The sequence below is a fragment of the Olea europaea genome, chromosome 10 (genome assembly GCF_002742605.1).
Source record: "Olea europaea var. sylvestris chromosome 10, O_europaea_v1, whole genome shotgun sequence".
Classification (NCBI taxonomy): domain Eukaryota; kingdom Viridiplantae; phylum Streptophyta; class Magnoliopsida; order Lamiales; family Oleaceae; genus Olea; species Olea europaea.
The window spans coordinates 7,634,079-7,652,361 of record NC_036246.1 but is presented as its reverse complement, the minus strand read 5'-3'; the positions used below and the strand labels follow the sequence as shown (position 1 = coordinate 7,652,361).

The 18,283-nt window shown below is 38.4% G+C and overlaps 1 protein-coding gene across 1 annotated transcript; it reads left to right on the top strand.

The window, feature by feature from the left end:
• Positions 1-1,185: 1,185 nt before the first annotated feature.
• On the top strand, positions 1,186-2,630 carry LOC111400242. Its single transcript, XM_023027668.1, has 2 exons — positions 1,186-1,998; positions 2,115-2,630. Exons 1-2 carry the CDS (start codon positions 1,186-1,188, stop codon positions 2,628-2,630), a joined length of 1,329 nt encoding a protein of 442 aa, XP_022883436.1.
• Positions 2,631-18,283: the final 15,653 nt, after the last annotated feature.

Genomic DNA, 18,283 nt, shown 5'->3' with positions numbered 1-18,283 from the left:
AAAAGCCTATAACATACTATAACCTAAGATCAAGAAAAGAGACCGACACATCGAGAAGTGGAGAAGACATTTCTCCAACTAGACATCTAAGGCGATTGAGCAATAAATCCTCAAGTGACTCTGACCACATAGAGCCCGAAAATGGCAGATGCAAATCGAACCTTAAAGGAACTTGCAGCTCCAACTTTTGTTCAACAACGTTCAATATCCCCAAGTGGATGTGGGATTTGAACTAAAGTTCGGGATCATTCATCTACTTCCCACATTTCATGGATTCGTCGGAGATGATCGAAATAAGCATTTGAAAGAGTTTTATGTAGTTTGCTCAAGCATGAAATTGTCGGGTATATCGGAAGAGCAAGTGAAATTGCGTGCATTCCTTTTCTCTCTTGCAGACATTGCTGAGAAATGGCTCTATTATTTGTCGGTCGATCTTATTACCACGTGGAATGAAATGCAAAAGCTCTTTTTGGAGGGGTATTTCCCAGCTTCAAAGGCTACAAACATCAGGAAAGAAATCTGCAGCCTTCAACAATCTCAAGGGAAAAATCTCTATGAGTATTGGGAGATATTCAAAAGGCTATGTGCTAGTTACCCAAATCACCAAATCAGTGAGCAATTACTTCTACAATATTTCTACGAAGGATTGCTTCCGATGGAGAGAAGTATATTGATACGGACAGTGGAGGAGCTTTAATGGATAAAACAACGATAGTTGCTAGGAATTTGATAGCCAACATGGTCGCAAACTCACAACAATTTGGTAGTAGAGAAGCGGCACCGGTAAAACAAGTAAGTGAGGTAGGAGCAACCTCTCAAATTAAACGACAATTAGTCGGTCTTACATCGCTTGTGCAACAAATGGCACTTGGGACAATGCAACAAGTAAAAGTGTGCGGGATTTGTTCTATTGTAGGACATCCTACTGAGGCATGTCCGACACTGCAAGAAGGAGCCTTGGAGCAAGCGAATGCCATTGGGGGATTTCCAGTGCAACAGAGATAGAGATATGATCCATATGTTAACACATATAATCCTGGATTTAGAGATCATCCTAATCTCAGTTATGGAGGAAATCATTTCATAGCTCCACGATCGCAGTTTAATCATCCCCCGGGGTTTAATCAACAAAGGCAACCACAATACCCACAACCTCGTCAACAAACTCCACCCCAAAGTTCAAAGATGCCTCTTGAGGATATGATTAAGTCTTTGGCTTCTAGTACAATACAATTTCAACAAGAGACAAAGACATCAATTAAGAATTTGGAGACACAAATGGGTCAATTAGCCAAAAAGATGGGTAAATTGGAGGTTCAAGGATCGGGAAAACTTCATTCTCAAGCAATCAACCCTAGAGAAAATGCTAGTGCCATGACACTAAGAAGTGGGAAAATTTTGGAAGAGGCACCAAAGAAAATGAAAGATCAAGTTAAGAAGTCAACGCAAAAGAAGAACTTAGCATGTGAAAAAGATGAAGCTACGACTATAACTGCGGGATCTAAGGTAGGATCTAAAAGTTCTATTCCTGCTTATGTTCCCTCCCTTCCATTTCTTGGCAGGTTTGCAAAGTCCAAAAAGGATGAACATGAGAAAGAAATCTTAGAGACTTTTCGCAAGGTTCAAGTGAACATACCACTTTTGGATGCAATTTATCAAGTCCCTCGTTATGCAAAGTTCCTCAAGGATTTGTGCACTAAAAAGCATAGATTGAAAGGTAATGAAGTGGTAAGTGTAGGGGAAAATGTCTCAGCGGTCTTGCAAAAAAAACTTCCACCAAAATGTAAGGACCCTGAAAGTTTTACCATCCCTTGCATTATTGGTAACACTAGGTTTGAAAAGGCAATGCTAGATTTAGGAGCATCTATTAATGTCATGTCATATTCTATTTATGCTTTCTTAAATCTAGGATCACTTAAAGAAACCAGTGTTATTATTCAACTTGGTGATAGATCTAATGCATTTCCAAAGGGTGTGTTGGCAGATGTTTTGGTGCAGGTAAATCAATTGATTTTTTGGCAGATTTCTATGTTCTTAACATGCAAGATGAACCAACATCTTCTTCGTCACCGTTGCTCTTGGGAAGACCATTTATGAGGACTACGTGTACAAAGATAGACGTGCATGATGGTACATTGACAATGGAGTTTGATGGTGAGATTATTCGCTTCAACATCTTTGAAGCAATGAGGTATCCTAGTGATGTCCATACTTGTTTTTCAATTGATATAATAGATTCATTAGTACAAAAAGTTTTTGAATTATCAAATGAAGATGCATTGGATACCACTTTGATTAAAAGCATCGATGCTAACAATCTCATCGGGTTGAGCAAGAATTTACAAGTGTGCAAGGATGTTGTAGAAACCATGGCATCACTTGAGTCACTACCAAGTATTCCACCAAGATATGATCTCTCCTATATTACTATTCCGATATCTAAAGAGAAACTTTTACCTTTGGTGATGCAGGCCCCCACTTTGGAACTCAAACCTCTTTCCAAGCATTTGAAGTATGTATATTTGGGAGAGGGGGAAACACTACCGGTGATCATTGTAAAGAATCTCACAACACTTCAAGAAGATAGGCTTATCCATGTGCTCAAGGAACACAAAATAGCTATTGGTTAGACAATAGCTGATATCAAGGGGATAAGCCCTTCTATGTGCATGCACCGGATATTACTTGAAGATGGAGCAAAACCATCAAAAGAAGCATAATGTCGCTTGAATCCTCCCATGATGGAGGTGGTGAAAAAAGAAAATTTGAAATTACTAGATGTTGGTGTCATCTTTCCCATCTCCGATAGCAAGTGGGTAAGCCCGGTCCAAGTTCTTCCCAAAAAGTCTGGAATCACAGTGGTGACGAATGAAGAGATTGAGCTTGTACCAACTCGGGTCCAAACGGGTTGGAGGGTTTGTATTGATTATAGAAAACTTAATTGTGCAACCCGAAAAAATCACTTTCCCTTACCTTTTATTGATCAAATGTTGGAAAAGTTAGCAGGTCATTCTCATTATTGTTTTCTTGATGGTTATTTAGGTTATAACCAAATTGTGATTGCTCTGGAGGACCGAGAGAAAACAACATTCACTTGTCCATTTGGAACCTTTGCTTACCGGTGCATGCTCTTTGACTTTTGCAATGCTCTCGCAACCTTTCAAAGATGCATGATAAGTATATTCTCCGATTATATTGAAAGCATCATTGAGGTCTTTATGGATGATTTTAGTGTTTATGGTAATACCTTTGATAGTTGCCTGGAAATCTCACACTTATGCTTAAGAGATGTATGGATGCTAACCTAGTACTTAATTGGGAAAAATGTCATTTTATGGTCGATCAAGACATAGTGTTAGGCCATATCATTTCTTCTAAGGGGATAGAAGTTGATAAATCTAAAATTGATCTAATTCGTTCTTTACTTCTTCCAACAAGTGTGAGAGAGGTTTGTTCTTTTCTTGGACGTGCAGGATTTTATCGAAGGTTTATCAAGGATTTTTCCAAATGTGTAAGACCACTATGCAGGCTATTTCAAAAGGAGGTGCCATTTCACTTTGATGAAGATTGTAAAAAGGCATTCGAAAGCTTGAAGGAACTTTTGACATCAGCACCCATCATTCAACCACCAGATTGGAACAGGCTATTTGAGTTGATGTGTGATGCAAGTGACTTTGCATTGGGGGCCATTTTAGGACAACGAGTTGGAAAGACACCTCATGTTATATATTATGCATCAACGACTTTGAATGATGCCCAACTCAATTACTCTACTACTGAAAAAGAGCTTTTAGCAGTTATTTTTGCCTTAGAGAAATTTCGTTCATGTTTTATTAGCACTAAAGTAACTGTCTTTTCTGATCGTGCAGCTCTTAGGTACTTGCTTGCCAAGAAAGAGGCAAAACCAAAGCTCATTATATGGATACTCTTCTTACAAGAGTTTGACCTTAATATTAAAGACAAAAAGGGGAGTGAAAATTCTGTGGCTGGCCACCTCAGTCGCCTTATCCATGAGAGAGAAACTTTCCCATTGCAAGAAAGCTTCCCCAACGAACAATTGCTTCTCATCATGGACACATCTCTTTGGTTTGCGGATATAGTGAACTATTTAATCACTAAGAAAATTACAAGTGACTTGACCACCGCTCAAAGGCAAAAACTCAAGGCGATGGCCAAGTATTTTTTGTGGGATGGGCCGTACTTGTGAAAACATTGTCCGGATTAATTGATAAGAATGTGCGTACATGAAAATGAATTTCATTAAATACTTACCTTTTGTCACTCTTATGCATGTGGTGGACATCTTGGAACAAAGAGGACTGCTCTCAAGGTGCTTGAAAGTGGATTCTATTGGCCCACCTTATTCAAAGATACATTCCTCTTTTGCAAATCTTGTGATCGATGTCAAAGGGTAGGTGCGTTGGAAGCCCGAAATCAAATGCCACGAACACCCATATTTTTTGTTGAAATTTTTGATGTTTGGGGCATTGATTTCATTGGACATTTCCCTTTATCTTATGGTAACCTTTACATCATTCTTGCCGTTGATTATGTGTCAAAATGGGTGAAACAAGGGCCACTCGAACTAATGATTCTAAAGTGGTTGTAGATTTTGTTAAATCCAACATTTTTGCAAGGTTTGGAACACCAAGAGCTATTATTAGCAATGGAGGACTACATTTTTGCAACCGTTCCTTTTGGGCCCTATTGAAAAGATACAACATCACCCATAAAGTGGCTACATCATACCATCCGCAAACTAGTGGGCAAGTCGAAGTGTCTAACCGAGAGGTCAAATCCATCCTTAAAAAACTGTGAATCCCATTAGAAAGGATTGGAGTCTCCGCCTCAATGCACTCTGGGCTTATAGGACGACATACAAAACATCGATTGGCATGTCCCCTTATCGGTTAGTTTATGGTAAGCCTTGTCATCTCCCAGTTGAACTCGAACACAAGGCATTTTGGGCAGTCAAGCAATGCAACATGAACCTAGGTGTAGCAGGTGATCAAAGAAAGCTTCAACTCAATGAACTTGAGGAAATTCAAAATGACGCCTATGAAAGTTCAAGAATTTACAAGGAAAAAATTAAGGCGTACCATGATAAAATGATTTCAAGAAAGGCTTTTGCTGTTGGATAAAAAGTTCTTCTTTTCCACTCACGCCTCAAGTTATTTTCAGGTAAATTACGTTCTCGATGGATTGACCATTTTGTTGTTATTAATGTCTTTCCTCATGGTGCAGTAGAAATCAAAAGCCTTCAGGCTGAGAAAGAGTTTAAGGTGAATGGGCATCGATTTCGTACCACAAAACATGGAGAAAATGCGACTGGAGGATCCAAACGAAGAAGCATGAGAGAGGACACTTATTTTTGCTTTTGTGAATTTTTGTCGCCAGTGGTCCCCAACCATCATTACAGCCATCACCGTCAACACCACTAGGTGAGTATTTGAACCTCTCGCGCTTTCTATTTATTTTTGCTTTTACATTGAGGACAATGTGCAATTTAAGTTTGGGGTGAGGTGGTATGTGCTAAATTTTTTGTAGAATCTTGTGGTTTGTGCTAAATTTGTTTTTGCTAAAAACTTAAAAATTCAGGTTAAACACTTGTTTTTATGCTTGTTTGTGTTGTTTGATAGTTTTGCCAATTGCAATTTGAGTATTGCATTGCATTGATTTATGAATTGGGAACATGAATGCTAAGTATTGTTTATTTTCATCCATTTATTCCATGTTTGACTCTTTATTGAGCACTTGGGTCATGAGGTTCATCACACGCACTTGTTGGTTGCACTTGTAGGTTGTTGACGAACTTAAATGACCATACTATTAGAAATTCTTCAATTACTCCACCAATGAAAGGATAAGTTTGGGAGTGGTTGAACCGGTGAAAGAAATTATTTAGAATTGTATTAATTCCCGACTCAGTGATTGATTTTGTGGAATGTTCTTAGACTTCAAATGAAAGTTAGATGTTGTTTTCCATCTAGTGATATTTCATAAATAAATAAAAATCTGTAGGAAAAAGTTGCCTACCCTAAGAAGTATGAGTCAGCATTAAGTAATTTGGTCCTATGCATCACTAATGTGTAGGAGACGATCTACGAATGAAGAAGGCTACCCTTAGGTATCAGAGCAAGAACTACCTACATTGGAAAAATGAAGAAAAATAAAAGGGATGCTATAAGCATCTAGGGGTGATTTTGTTGAAGAATTGATGGATTGTGAGTAATTTGCCTAATATAAGTTTGTGGTCTAAGCATTTAAAAAAAAAATTGGCGAATTAATACATGACTAGATGATCTATTTTATCGGTTCAACCCAACCAAATTTGAGAGGAAAAGATTGAGTGATTTGAGGGCAACCTTAAGTTCTTGACACCTTGGGCTAGATTGAAAATATCAAATTTGGGGAAGTGTGTATCCCATGAGTGAGAAAGGAAAATTTGACTATTGAGGGTCGGAATTAGAATGACCACTCACACACACAAAAGTCAAACATGGTATAAGTAGAAGAGTGTTTGTTGTAGCATTTTTGTAAACATTTCATAAGTTAGTTGCATAATGTAAGACTTGAAGTAAGTGGCAAATTATCTAACATTTGGAGTGTTTGTTATTATAGTATTATCATTTGGTTTTAATTTAAGTATTTTTATGCTTGTTTGTATAGTTTTTTTCGAGGACTAACAAAGATTTAAGTTTGGGGTGTGATAAGTGCGGGTTTTTTTACTATTCCTGGCCATTAAACTTAGATATTTGTGAGTTTCATTAGCGATTTATTACTTAATTTAGTTATTTTTATTGTGTAGACGAAAATCCGACTTTGAACGATGATTTGAAGGTATTTATGCGAAAAAAGACGAAAAAGATAAAGGAAGCATGAAGACGTTGAAAGAGGATGTTTCTATTAAAAAATGAAATAAAATTTAACAGGCTGGGCGTAGAAAACATAAACTGTGGTGTCCAGGCGCCACCCGGACCATTTTTAATTGTTTTCAAAATTTCAGGGACCAATGCTGCAATTTCCTTTAGGTTTTAGGTTAAAACATTCAACCAAACACAATATTTTCATTCTTGTAACTCTAAGGGTGCAACTGGTTCTTCTTCTTCTTCTTGCCTTTTGTTTTCTTTCTTTTTCCTTTTCCTTTTACATATATTTTCTTAGACATTTTGGGGAAGATTGGAATATGGAGATGATGCATTAGTTTGGAGAAGATGACCCATTGATATTGGAGGATTTTCTACCATTTTCTCTCTTTATCAATAAGTTTTTCTTTTCACTTTTTCCATCAATGTTTTATAAGAAATTGTTAGTTATTTGTGAATATTTCATGGGTAACTAATTATATTTGTGGTTGGGGATTATTTCAAATCCGAGTTATGATTTTCAATTAATTTGTGCTTTATAATTCTCTTAATTAATGTGTTTAATCCATTGTGTTAAATATTTCTTTTGTTCTTCTTGATTGTTTAGGTGTACAACTAAATAATTAAGTTGTTTCAATGAATGCTATTTTGGGATTAGTAGTATGTAATAGCTATTGATTCTAAAACCTAGTAGCAATTATATTTCAATAGATTATGAAGAATTTTCAATTGAGTGTATGTGGATTAACACTTAAGTTAGTAAACCGAGCTTGGGAGTTAACCCTTAATTCAATTCATCTCTTTTGTCGTAATGCGTTTCTTAAATTAAATCTAGAGAGCTTGTTCTAAGTTGTTTAATTAACAGGGTTGAGTAAAGAACTTGTTTTATTCGATTAACATGTAACAAGAGATTGAGGTAATTGAACTTGTAATTATTCTTGAATTGTTGTTAATTTTGAGAACGAAAATCTTTTGTGATTATTGACATGAAAATCATTCTCGTGGCGACGAAATATCCCCCAATCACATTTTCTCACATTCAATCAAGAATCAATTTGTTTATTTCAAATTTCAAGTCTTTTCTAGTTTAAATTTATCGCTTTCCTTAATTCAACAAACCAAAGCCCCCTATTTAATCTATTTCGTATATTATTATTAATTTTACTTTTTAATGCGCAATTGATATAATTGAATTAATCCTCTGTGGAAAAATGACCCTTACTTACCATAATACAATTTAAGACGACACATTTAAGTTAACTAAAGAAAATTAATTGGAACGTGATTTGTAACGTATTACTAATATTGCATAGTATTCAATGTTATAAAAAGCACGCCTAATGGCAAGAGACTTGGGCAAAACACTTTGCCTTGGCACACCTAGGTAAGGCATTATTATTATTTTTTATTTTTTAACAAAACCTTTCATTTGACTTTAGTTTATTAAATTTTTTATTATTTTTTTTAATTAAAAGATTTTTATTTGACTTTAATTTCAAAATTTTAAATGGCTTCTTCTCAAACAATGGGATTTCATGAATAAATTTGGTGCCCCTTTCGCCCAGCAAGCACATACTCTGTTTAACTAGGTCCGAGCAATTTTGCTATATTTCTTTTTAATTCTTCATTATTTTCATTTATATTTTCTTTCAAAGTGTCGGGTTGATAATTTCTAGAGAAAAGCCATATGGCCCAACAGCCGCACCCCCAATAGGAGGGCACCTATTTTTCCCCGTCTCCAACCCTAGCCAAGAAGCAAGGCTCTAATTTCTATACTCTTTGAACCATCACATTCGACTTGAAAACATGGTGGCTTGTTTTTCCCCTGTCTCCAACCCTAGCCAAGAAGTAGGGCTCTAATTTCTATACTCTTTGAACCATCACATTTGACCTGAAAATCACAATAATATACTATCTTGGGAAAAAAATTTCACTTGAGACAGCTTCAGCTACTGTCGCTAAATATTTCACTAGGTCTGTAGTCCCTGAACTTTCCAATCTACACAATTTAGTCCTCTGTCCACTTTTTTATAGTCTCCATGCTCCCACATTAGCTAACTTCAGTCCTATCACTTTCATTTTGGATCCATATTGATCATTCATCTTCCAACCTCATTCACTTAAGTGTTTCATCTTTTTATTTTCTTCAAATTTGGTCTTCCAAGTTTCGATAATGTCCAAGGTGGTCCTCAAACTCTCCAAACGTTGAATTTAGTTATCAAAACTTGTGAATAATCGAATTAGCACATTCAAAGATTCCAATTGTTTCGCGCAGGTAGTCACTAACAATTAAAAAGGGATCAGATGATTGTGTAAGGGACAAACCTCTTGAGATAAAGTCACAAAAAGGGGTGTTTTATTAGCAATGACTTTACAATTGGAACTTAAACAGAAATGCCTCTAAGAGGCGCAAGCACACGAGTACTGAAAAGAAATGTTTTGAGTCTAAACTAAGAAATTGAAATTACATATTCTCTGTTTGAGAGTATTTGATTCGGGGTCCTTTACTCTATGTCTTTTCTTCCTTTTTATATTCCCTTGATGCTCTCTTTGTGATCAACCGCTTAGAAACTGCTTAATTACTTTATAACTGCCCACTTTCTTCATGATGGCCAACTTATCGTGGAACTGTCGTCTCTAGATGCTGCCACTACTCTTTGTCGTTCAACCGTCTTCAACTGAACTTCTTGAATCGTGGACGTGATAAGATTACCCAATAACTGTTTCGATAATTGTACTTTTGGATAACCATAATACCTTATGTTTGCTAAGATCTTGGGCGATTCGAAGGTTTGGACGAGAACGGGGTTACAACTCTGAGCGACTGCAAGGCACTTTATTCGCTCAGATCCTGGGCGTCTTGTAAGTTTGGGCGATGGTGTTACTGCGTTCGTGGGCTTACACTGCATTCATTAATAACCCTATTTGGGCCTTTATTCTGAATTGCCCAGTTGGACTTCATTCTTTGGGCTATTTGAATTGGTCTGCACTCTTAGCATGTCAACAATTACCCCCCAATATGGCAGAATTAATACCAATTATTAATTTTTGCCATATTCACTTTGTGTTTCCCAGCAACATTTGAAATTCCCAAGAATTTCAATCATTATTTTCTTCCATAGCCTGCAAAGGTGGGACGTTGCAAACCCTTATAATCCCCAAATACACGCCATTTCATCGCACTACTAAATCACGCTTCATTGCTTCGCGCTTCTCTCTTGCAATATTACTGTTCATCTTCTTGCTTCTTTGCTACGTTTCTCAAGCAAACTTCAACAAAGCTTTATTTCGTTCCTAATGGCTGCTTCACAATCTCAATCTGGTGACTCTTTCAGTTTCGAAGACTTCTAGAAACTCCTCACTCAGCCATATATAACTCCGAACTTCCTTACACCAGCCAATGTCGAACTCAACGAGTTCTATCTAGGTCCTTCATTCAACAATGCCGAGGCCGTCGAACAAGTGGCGACGGGCCAGCCATTTCCTTGTACTCAAGGCCCTCCGTTTCCAAACTCTTTGTCGTTGAGGCCGCTTCGCTAAAGAGGTATTCGCACTTGGCCTAAATCTGATGTTGTTTTTCGTAGATGGCATGCTCGCTTTGTGGACCATGGTCCTACCAAGGCAATTTTTTATAGTGCTAGGATTTCTGATTTACTAGAAATCTCTCTTCAACCCCCTACTTTTGATCCAGCGCTTTTTCCCTATTGCTTTAAGTTTTTGGTCTTCTGAGTATAATACTTTTGTTTTCCCCCTTGGTCCCATGTCCATTACTTTAAGGGATTTCGGGGCCTTAGTAAATCTGCCACCTTTGGACGATACCATTTTTCCTGGTATTTTGATTTCTGGCGTCACCCTAAAATTTGACAAAAAACTCACCGAGTCTTATTCAAGTCTGCAAAGCTGTTATAATCACTCGAGCGCTGAGCCTTCTCATGTTGAACGTGTGGCCTTTCTTCAGATTTGACTTTGTAAATATATTCTGTGTGTGCCAAGCCTGAAACTTTCTATGAGCTATTTACCCATAGCGCATGAATTGGTTTGTGTGGTAGGCCTCTGAATTTGTGTTCTTTCTTTTTGGCCGCCCTCTATAGAGGCATGGCTTCTCTCCAATTCCAATTGAAGAATGGTGCATCTCCCACTGGCAGTGGGCCTCTTTGGTTCACTCAAATGTGGTTGAGAGCCTATTTTCCATCACTTGGTGCTCTATCCCTTTCCCTTCATTTTGTTAATTGCTATGGGCTAGCTATTGACCCACTGAGCCCTGTACATATGTCCAAAAGGGATATTTTTTCATTCTTTTATACTTTGAATTCAATTCCTTCTTTCTTTCCTTTTCCTCCCTTTTTAACTCCTGATTATGTGCATCCCCCATCTACCTTGGACAATGCGAGCACCTCTCTGCTCGTTTAGGTTCAGTTTTTGACTGGGAGGGAGTTGTTCCATGATATTTTGACTGGAACTAATGCCAAAGCTGGGGTTGAAATATATGCTCCCCAATTTTTTGCTCGTCAACTTGGTTTTGGCCAAACTTGGCCTGTTCCTCCTTGTTATTCAAGAAATTTGATAGATCGCTTCTACACCATAAATAAGGCAGAGGCAGAAGCTATAAATGCTTGCAATATTCTTTTGACGAGTAACTTTTCATTAGCTCCCTTCAATCCTAGCCATGCCACCCATCCCCTTTTTGAACAACTCTGGCCATCAGTTGAGAGCATATTGTTTGCAACTGATGCCAATCGAGCTTTCCATTCACTAGATCAGCCGGACATTTCTTCCACTTCCCCTCTTTTGGTCACCCCTGTGTCCATTAGGAGTCCTTCCTCTTCTGCTCGTGCTAAACAGTTTGTTCGTCCATCTACTTCTTTTCCTGCTAAGCCTACTACATCTAAAAGTGTCCCAAGCCACAAACGGCCAGCCTCATCATTTTCCATTTTGGAGGAGGAGGATGATGATGATGATGATGACACTCCTCTCATTGTTAGAAGAAAGGTAATTAAATTAGTTTACTCACAAGCATACCTTTCTATACTTGAAACTTTTCTATGTGCTGATGGTTTATTCGGATTTCTCAGAAAAGCTCAGCCTCTCCTTCGAAGACTTTGGTGTTGGCAGCTCTTGCTCCATCACCCTTTGCTGAGGCTGCTTTATCCAAACCAGCTGATGAAGGGACTACGTTTAAAGAGAAACCTTCAGTCCCAGAATCCTCATCATAACCAATGGATGAGCCACCTTCTTCCCAGGGTGTCAACCCCTCAAACGTCGAACCAGAAGGTAATACATTTTTTTTATGTTTTACCTTTGCTTGTGCTATTGGTTGCTTGTGCTATTGGTTTTTGACTTGTTGCTTTTTGAGTTCTGCAAATGCTCCCATGGGTTTGTCCGTTGTGGCAAAGTCTTCTCGCTCAGATAAGGAGAAGTCCTCACAAGTGGTGGAGCCACAGGTGGTAGATTTGGCTGGGGATATGCCATCTCCCAAGATTGTTGATGAGGTAATCTTTGTTTCACTTTTACTTCCACTTTGTTCATTGTAGTGAAAAACTTCAATGTTGGCGACTTTCTTTGCAGGATGCTGATAGAATTGTGCGTTCCATCAAGGACTTGTTCACTTCCTGGGGGCAAGTTAAGACGTCTCGCCCTGCTTCAACCAGTTGTCCTTCTGCATCTTCAGAGGAAGATATGAAGTTCCTCAAGCAGTCGATATTTGAGTATGTGTCCTTTATGAATATGGAGATCGGTCAGGCTAGTGCTGCCAAATATAAGGAAAAGCTTGAGCATTTGAGTACTCAATATCTTTCTGCTGACACTTCCGTCGCTCAATCTTTCTGCTGATTTTAAAGCGACGTTGAAAGTTGTTCATTCCGAGATTCTCTCCTTGCTGGTCAAAAATGTCAAACTGAAGGCAAAAGTACTCAATATCTTCGTGTTGTATCTGAAAGAGAGTCTTTGCTCATGGAGATCAACAAAGCTGAGGACGAACTGAAAGAAATCTCTTCTGAAGTCATGATTGAAGACTCTTTGATGACCAGCTTGGCTGCACAAATGAAGGAGCTTCAAGCAAGGATGGACGACTATAAGGCGAGAATGGCTGCTAAGAAACGCAATGCCTCTTAAGGAATTGAGCGAACCAAGTCTTTGGTCGAGCAGTACAAGAAGCTGGAGGTTGATGATGATTTTGTAGCTGAATTGAATGTCACTACTTCTCAGCAAAGCGAGGATTGGGAGAGACTTAGGGAAAGAATTCGTTCAGTCTGGGGTGAATTGTAATTAAGACATTTAATGCCTTAACTTGTCTTTTTGTAACTTCATATTAACTTTCCCTTTGTAACCTCGTACTGATGTCTATTGGTAATTCTGAACATATTAGTAGCCATTACCATTAACGAACGATTAATTTGTCTTCTTGTGTATTTATTGACGTTGTCTTTAATCGTCAACCCCCAAACATTTAACTGCTTTATGCTAAAATTCACGCACATTTTCTTTTGGTATTTCTGTCTCTTTTCCCAAGATTTCGGGCCATTTGATTTTAGTTACTAGGCATGAATGTAGCTGTTCATATTCTGTCGCTTTACCTTCACGCCTCTATAAATGCACTTATATTCCACACTTGTCATTTTCACTTTCACTCTCTTCTTCAAAATCAATTTGCTGTCATTGTTTGGCATTTTGACAATCGATCCAAAACCTTCGTCTTCCATGGAAATGGATCATTTGATCCGCCCATTTTTCAAGCCACCTTACTTGCTAAGAGTGCTTCTCAGCCTCCTTGCCCGTCATTGCAACGATGCATTTAGGAAGGCGATGTGAGGGTGCTTCTTCTTCCTTTCTGCTTGCTGAGAGTGCTTCTCGGCCTCTCTGCTTGCCTTTGCAGTAGTGCGATCGGGATGGCAATCAAGGCCAGTACACCCCCTTACTCGGCGATCGACCGGGAGATTAGTTTGCTCTTAATTATAGCTTGTAGAGCATTTAGTATTTTGTATTTTGCAACTTTGTAATGAACGTTTGATAATAAAAGAATTTATTTGAACGTATTTTACTCTGGCCCCTTTTAATCTATGATCGTTCAACGCGATTTGATTACGCTTTTATTTGTTCACTTTCCCATAAGGAAGGAACATATTTTTTTAAATATTTGCCATTAATGAACCTCATGTGCTTGGTGCCGTCTAAATCTTCCAAATGATAGGCTCCATTAGGCAACACATTATTTACTTTATATGGTCCTTCCCAATTGGGCGACCACTTGTCATACTTTAGATCTTTGCTATCCAAAGAGAGTATTGTTTTTCAAACCAATTCGCCCAAGCTGAACGACTTGGCTATAACTTTTTTATTATAAAATTTAGCCATTCTTCGTTTTTGAACTTGCAACTATCTAGGACGTCCAATTTTAATTCGTTCAACTCCAATAAGTTTTGAACTAGTGATTCGGTATACTCATCGCCACTTAACTTATGTTGCAAACACACTCTTATCGATTGCACGTTGATTTCCATAGGCAAAATGACCTCCTGTCCATAAGTAAGTTGGAAAGGAGTAATTTTGGTACTTGATCAAGGCGACGTCCTATAAGTCCATAAGGCCTTGTTTAGACATTGTGCCAATTTCTGGCATTTTCATCTATCATTTTTTTTATGATATTTTTTAAAATCTTATTAGAAGATTCTGCTTGTCCGTTGGATTGAGCGTAATATGATGTGAAGTTCACTAATTTAACTCCAAACTCGCTCAAGAATTTATTCACTTGATCCCCGTTTAAAGATATTCCGTGATCTACCATCAAAGTTTATGGAATTCTAAACCTATAAATGATGTGATCACGGATAAATTCTATGACATTATTTTCGGTGATTTCCTTTAAAGGTATCGCTTCTACCCACTTAGTGAAATAATCAATTGCAACAATAACAAAGGTATGTTACTTGGACGATGGTGGATAAATCTTCCCTATTAGGTTTATCGCCCAGCCCTTAAACGGCCAAAGTTTGATAATAGGTGTCATCTCTCGTGCTGGCGCCCTTTGTATTGGACTATGCTTTTGGCATGCTAGACAACTCTTTGCATACTGAACGCATGATTCTCCCATCTTTGGCCAAAAATATCCATTCCTAATAATTAACCATCTCATCCTTTGGCCAGCTTGATGAGCTCCACATATCCCTTCGTGCACTTCAGCCATGATCGTCTTGGCTTCTTGCAAACTTACACATTTTAGCAATACACCATCAGAGCATTTTTTAAACAACTCTTTATCTATCAGTGTATAGTTTAGCAAACGCAACTTCATTTTTCTACTATCTCCTTTATTAGGTTCTTTAAGGAACCTTTTAATCTCTGCCCTCCAATCTATTGCATCTCCATCTTGTATGCAATGAATTTCAAAAGCCTTTTGATGACACCAACACTGGTAGACTTGATAAATATGTCTTTAGGCTTTCAAAAGCCTTTTGATGCTCTTCTTTCCAGACGAATTCGTCCCGATTTTTCAACTTTAAAAGCGGCGAAAAAGTTTTAGTTCACCCTGCACAGTTAGAAATAAAGCGTCTAAAAAAGTTTACTTGGCCTAGAAACATTTGCAATTCTTTTTTGTTGCTAGGTGATTTGGCCTCTAAAATGGCCTTCGCTTTATTTTTATCAAGTTCAATCCCCTTTTTGTGTATTAAGAAACCAAGAAAATTTCCTGCATTAGCACTAAATGCACATTTCAAAGGATTCAACTTTAGTTTATATTGTTTCATTCGCTCAAATGAATATCTTAATAGTTCAAAATGGTCCTCTTCTTTAAGGGATTTGACCACTATATCATCTACATACACTTCAACAAACTTGCCTATTATATCATGAAAGATCAAATTCATTGCCCTTTGATAAGTTGCTCCTGCATTTTTCAGGCCGAAAGGCATAACTACCCATTCAAAACATCCTAGAGACCCAGGGCATCTAAAGGCAGTTTTGTGTACATCTTCCTCAGCTATATAAATTTGATTGTATCCTGAATACCCATCCATGAAGGAATACATTTCGTGTCCAGCAGTCGAGTCTACTAAAGAATCTACCGTGGGCATTGGATATTCATCTTTAGGTGTGGCTATATTTAGATTCCTAAAGTCTATGCACACCCTTAGTTTACCATTCTTTTTTAATACCGGCACGATATTGGACAACCATTCAACGTACTTGGCCATTCTAATAAAGTCTGCTAAGAATCGCTCTATCTCTTCCTTAATTTCAGGGAGTACATTAGGAGTAAAACGCCTAGGAGGTTGCCTATGAGGTTTAAAATTAGGCTTGGTTAGTAACCTATGTTCCACCAAATCTCTATCTAAACCAGGCATATGTTCATATTCCCAAGCAAAACAATCTTTGTATTCCTTTAATAAAGCGATTAATTTATCACTAATCTCTTGATCGAGTATTTGGCTGATGAACGTTGGGCGATCTTCTCCTTCATTGCCAATATTCACTTTAATCAGGGTGTCTTGTGCTTGAGCGTATCCAGGCTTGGCGATCCTTATCACTTCATCGTCCAGTTCCCTTATAGGCACTTCTTCTTCTAAACAATCCACCTTGTTGACTTCTCGGCCAATACTTTGTTCCAACTCGAACACTACCAGTTTGTCTCTCAATGCTTTCAAGGCTGTTGCTTCTTTCGTCTTGTCCTTGCATTCTTTATTGAAAGCTATTAATTTGGCTTTGAAGGCCTTAATATCGGTCATTTGTCTTTGTTGTTTACAACTCATTTAAAACTCCTTGGCCATTCTTTTGCCAATTACTGGCTCCTCCAGGGCCACTATGTTTGGCCTCATCTGACTGAACATTTCTGTGAGTGTATCCACCGAAAATGGCTCTTCACTCTGCGCGACAATCTGAGTTTCTTCTCCATCTTGGACTACTCTAACAGGTCCATAATTTTCTTCATACATAAACCTTTCCACTTAGTTTGCTTCTACGACAAAAGGCCTATAATCGGCCTGCACCACCTCTGCTTCGCCCTTGTCATTCTAAAAAACTAGGCACTGATGGAGCGATGAAGGTATACAGCGACTTCCGTGTATCCAATCTCTCCCTAATAACACATTGTAACTAGTGGGACCATCTATTACAAAGAAGACTGTGGTCCTAGTAGTTGTTCCTATAGTTATGTCCAATGGCATAACCCCTTTAGCAGAAATTGCTCCTCCATTGAAACTTGTAAGGATGACTTCTGTTGGGATCATATCACCTTCTGTCTTTGCGAATTTCCTCATCATCCTAGATGGAATGGTGTTTATAGCTGCTCCATTATTGACAAGCACTTTTGCCACAGGTACTAGAGCTTTAACATATAATGACCTCAAGTGTTTGGTCAATTTCATGGCTGGTTGCTTAAAAATAACTTTTTCGGCAGCATCTATTTCCACTTCCTGCTTGTCCTCTGTCGAGTTACCCTTTTGTGATAAGTCAACGTGCAGCATATTGCACCGAGCCTCAGTCTCCTGAATTTCCCTTTCACTGTTTTCTAATGCTTCTTCTTCAGTTACCCAACCTGTGGGAGGAGACATTATTCTTGGAGGTGATCCATACTTTTCAGAGCGAGGCACTCTCTTCTTTATTTTGGGCGTCCCGTATAGCACGTAAAAATCGAAAGAACGCCCAGATGGTTCTCCCAATAAGTCTACTTCACGAACTCCCTCTCAATGTAATTGCTTCAACAGAGTATTGTACGATAATCCTCTTCTTCTTCTTTTCGCTTCCAGATCGATTTCCTCTTCGATGTCTGTCATACCATCATCTTCTTCACCATTGTAGGCCTCTCTAGAAGTTTGGCCTTCTTCATATTCCAGCATGCATGCTTCCTCTTTGTTATCCTCCTTTTCTTCTTCCCATTTCTCTTTATTCTTGAACTCATTGGCTAGTAAATAGTTATTAGCCACGACAGGAGGTAACGTACCAAATTGAATAGTAAGGGGCTGATCTGGATCTTCTCCATCCCCTCTGTCTCGCTCAAACTCCGACCTCCCAGAAGAAGTTTTTGACAATTCTTCCATAGGTTCGCCTGTATCAGTCTCTTCACTGTCTTTGAGAACATTCTGATTGGCCGCCTCGAGTAATCTAGGTGCCTTAGGACACAACATTCCCTGTTGTCGCCTCATCATTGGCCGTAGTTTAGTTGAAAATGCCTTTGTTGGGTTCTAGTCATTTCGTTGAAAGGTATCGCCCTTCCAGCCTCATACTGGAACGAATGCCATACATTTGGTGGGCAAAGTTGCGGTCTGAATGTCCTCCCATTATTTACTGGCCTGAACTACCTCTCAAAAGACGGTCCCTTATAGAACGATGTACCCTGCCCTCTACCAGGCTGAACGTTTGGAAAAAAACTAGAACGACGGTGATGTTGCCATATCCCTGATTTCTCTGCATTTGCACTCACTTCTTTT

What these genes read in the sequence shown, in the direction of transcription:
- LOC111400242 (XM_023027668.1), top strand. Translation starts at nt 1,186, where the DNA reads ATGCCTCTTGAGGATATGATTAAGTCTTTGGCTTCTAGTACAATACAA. An exon ending in TGGCAGATGTTTTGGTGCAG is followed by an intron (nt 1,999 to 2,114) that starts GTAAATCAATTG and finishes ACGTGTACAAAG; the next exon opens with ATAGACGTGCATGATGGTAC.